The 3956-nt window shown below is 30.0% G+C and overlaps 1 protein-coding gene across 1 annotated transcript in view; it reads left to right on the top strand.

The window, feature by feature from the left end:
• The window catches only part of LOC106470697 (putative tyrosine-protein kinase Wsck), a 65002-nt gene that overhangs the window by 11528 nt on the left and 49518 nt on the right, over positions 1–3956 (top strand). Inside the window, exons 4-5 of the mRNA XM_022399331.1 lie at positions 1174–1366; positions 2796–2892. Coding sequence (XP_022255039.1) covers positions 1174–1366; positions 2796–2892 — 290 coding nt within the window. The remainder of the gene's footprint in view (positions 1–1173; positions 1367–2795; positions 2893–3956) is intronic.

Raw genomic sequence — 3956 nt, forward strand, 5'->3', positions numbered from 1 at the left:
GTTTGACCTCTTAAGTCCAAAACTGTAATTAGATCTCAAAATGGTCAAGAGATGATGGTGCTATGAGCTAAAAGTTTGTACTTGAAAACTCCGAGCCATTCTATAGTCGCTATGCCACAGCTAAAAAATTAATTGACATAAAGGTTATCCCTGTGATCAGAGAGGGTTCAAGACACAACCATTGTCTTTCACAACTTCCATCAGAACACAAATTTAAGAAAGTCAATGATACACAATGTAGGAAAAGTAAATTTATTGTTTATTTAGCAAGTTTTCAATTAGAAACATAACACAGTGTCAAAAAACAGTAAATTTACACTTTATTTAACACTAAAGAATTGATAGTGAATGCTGCCAGCCAGTTGCCTTTCTTCTAGTCACCAGATCAAAATTAAGGACAGTGGAAGACAACCTTAATAGCTTTGCCATAACTCAAAAATAAACAAACAAATATAATGCCTCATGGCTGAAGGATGAGCAAGTTTAGTGGCTACAGAAGTTGAATTTTAGTCTCTCAAATCATGAAGTACCCCTCTTAATCATCAGGCCAAGCCAGCCTATAGCTGAATGAATATGAAATAATAAACAAATAATGAGAATTCATAACGATAATATTTCAGTTGGTTGGATAATTGCAATAATTGAAAATATTAATAATCAGAAACTCATAATTTTTATTAAATGCTTATTTTCATGACACTAATCAATTTAGCTGGACAAACTTGAATTAATCAAAAATAATAATAATATTGGATAATAATAACTTGGATAGTTGGAATAATCTAAAATGGTAATAATCAGAAACACTAATTTCAATTGGCTATTTTCATGGCATTAATTGATTTAATCACATATTTTACATGACAGTAATCTATGCACATAGGTGATGAATGCTGATGGGTAATTAACAGAGTTAATAGCCCAGCTCTAGATGTAAATCTGGCTTGTGGAAATACTGAAATTCTGTCAGTACTGAATATGTTAGTACTATGTTAAAAGATTTTCCATAAACTTGATTTTCCTGTTTTTGATACAAACGAATTTTATTTAGTTTTATTTGGAAAAACTGTGCAGCTGAAAGTTTTACAGAAAACATTATCTTTATATTTGACTCTGAAAAGTATTGTTAATGATATTAAGTAAAATATACAATTTTTACACAATTTTATGTAGGTCTTGGCTAGTCCAGTGTCTTCGAGTGGAGATAAAACTGCAAGAAAAATGGAATGGATGTTTTCAAATTCCACAACAAAAGCTGACCTTTTTGGTCTTCAACCTGCATCTCAATATCGAGTGAGTGTGTGGGCTGTTACTGAAAAAGAAGTTACTGATAGGACTTCTGTTGTAGCATGGACAGAGGTTGCCAGTGAGTATAGTTTATGGTCGTTTATAAATTGAGAAATAATTTTATTTTTTAGGATTTGTTATAACATGGGTTCAAATTTAATCATAAAGGACCATTTCATGGACACTTACATTATACAGTGAACAGGTTGTGAATTCTTTTAGTAATATATTACCCCATTTGAGTATATTCAACACTGTGTAAAAGGTTAATGAATATAAATCTTAGAATTTCTGTGGACAGGCATGGCCTAGTGGTTAATGTGATTGGCTGCAGATCAAAGGTTCTGAGGTTTGAGACATGGTGCTGCTGAACATGCACTGTATTGTAACTGGTGGGCTCATTATCAGAGTGACATACAGTTCAATATAAAGTTCAAAGTTCTAGACAAGGTCCATGTTATGGCAGTTCTTGCTGAATGGTTGCTTTCCTTCAGATCAGTCTTTCAAAATTAAGGACAGCTGTATTCGAAACTGAGGGGTCTCTGACCTAACTATTTAGCCCAAGGGCAAACATGGTACTATTCAAGTTGAAAATTCCATTTAAAATTTCTGTTAATATTTTAGCAAAGTTGTATTTGATATACATCTGCATGTATGAAGTGCTCATTTACAGTTTAGGTCTTTTTAAAAAAAAAACTGTTCTTATGCAGGTTACATACGCATGAATAAAACAATTGCTTTATAAAACAAACTTTCTGAAAAATTCATAGCCTTCATTAGCATTGCATGACAATTTTTAAATTCAGTAATATGTTTTTGTGATCATGAATCATATTAGGTAACTAAAATAATTTATTTGTATAGAAACTGAATTCACATTAAAAAACAACCTATACTACTAGTATGTTATTCAAAACTTAAATTCATTCCATAAATAGATACTATCTTTTAAAGATTATAGTCACAGTTGTTAAATGGACTAAGCCAGATAATGATAAAAAGTTATTGTCTTTTGATTATTATCATTATTAATTTTTTCTTTAGCCAACAGCTTCTATATGACTTAATTACTTAATATTTTTCTGTCAAAAAAAAGATCAGTGCAAAATGATTTTTTAGAAGCGTTTGCTAGACTTTCTGTTTTTCTGTTGATTTACCTATTCTTCAATGTAATATTAAGTGATGAAAATATGTGTTTCATCAGGCCTCAGTATAATTCTCAAAATTAAGATCATTATTAATATTGGTTATGTGTAAGATATGTATATATATATATTATACTGAAGCAACAGAACCTCTGTTTTCACCACTTATATGTTTGTGCATTAAATTTGATTATAGGTATAATAAATTTTAAAAAATAATTTTATATTCACAGTACTAAGGAAATATCTATTTCAGTGTATTTATGTACAGTTGTTATGAAGAGTATTATTGAAATGTAAAATACTTGTGTATGTTTTATAATGAAATAAAAGATGTAATTAAAGGTGGTATCTTCTTTCTAGTTCCTGAGAAGCCCCTTCCTGTTGAAATTGTCAAGCGAGAAGGTTCAATCGTATATATACAGTTACAGAGTTACAGCTCCCAGACTGGACCTATAACGTAAGTATTCATTAATGATATTATGTCACAGTTTACCTGTTGCTTTTTAACCCTTTTTAATATGGTATCATGGGTTCTTATAAGACCAAAATACAACATGTTTTAAAAAATTATTTGTGGTGTATCCCATCAAATTATCTCCAAAATAGAATTGTAACAGAAATGTTTAAATTTTAAATCTTCATGTGATTTATATTTTATTAACCCTAGTACTTGAATTTTCCTGTATTGTAATTATTAATGAGAAGGTGGAAATTGTTAAATTCCCACCTGCATGGATGCATCTTGTCAGTGGATGAAACCAAGCTACAATTCTGTAATTCTTGGAAGTTTATTTTTTAGCCTAAATAATTTGCAAACAGTTACTTTTTTATGTTAATGATGTCAAGAACTGTAAATTTTAACTGTCTGCACATATATATATATATATTTTTACAATTTGCAAGTTTCTAAAGCTGATAAAATCGTATACATTTTATGGAACCTGGGATTACTTTCTTTATTACAGTCTATTTACTATAGATCTACCTACCTTCTTTTTGCAGTTACACTAGATTGTAAAGTTGAAAATTTTCTTACATCATTTCAAGGTACCTTGAGGCCACGAGGGGCTTTTTGATTGTAAGTTAGTAATGGTTTTCTATTATTTGTAAGCCACAGAAAAGTAATAACTTAATGAATTTCCCTCTATGTGTTTATGTTACTGAAGTAATTGCCTTAGCAGCAAATTTTCTGTTTACAAGAACTCTAGAGGCCATTGTTCATGCATAGAATTGTATTTCACCCCTAGACAAAGGTAAAGACTGGAAATGTTTTTTGAACATGTTACATAAATTAGTAAAGGAAGACTAGATAAGTTTTATGTATCAAGTAGAATGATATGAAGACCATATATATATATATATTAATTTTAAAGCTTCAGATGATTTTTTATTGCACAATTTCTGTCAACAAAGTAACCTAGTACATGATATCGTTAGGCCTAGTACATTATATATATATATATATATATACACACACACACACACACACAACTAAATACGTGGTCGTTTAGGGCTAACGCT

This window comes from Limulus polyphemus, unplaced genomic scaffold (genome assembly GCF_000517525.1).
Source record: "Limulus polyphemus unplaced genomic scaffold, Limulus_polyphemus-2.1.2 Scaffold4167, whole genome shotgun sequence".
Lineage (NCBI taxonomy): Eukaryota > Metazoa > Arthropoda > Merostomata > Xiphosura > Limulidae > Limulus > Limulus polyphemus.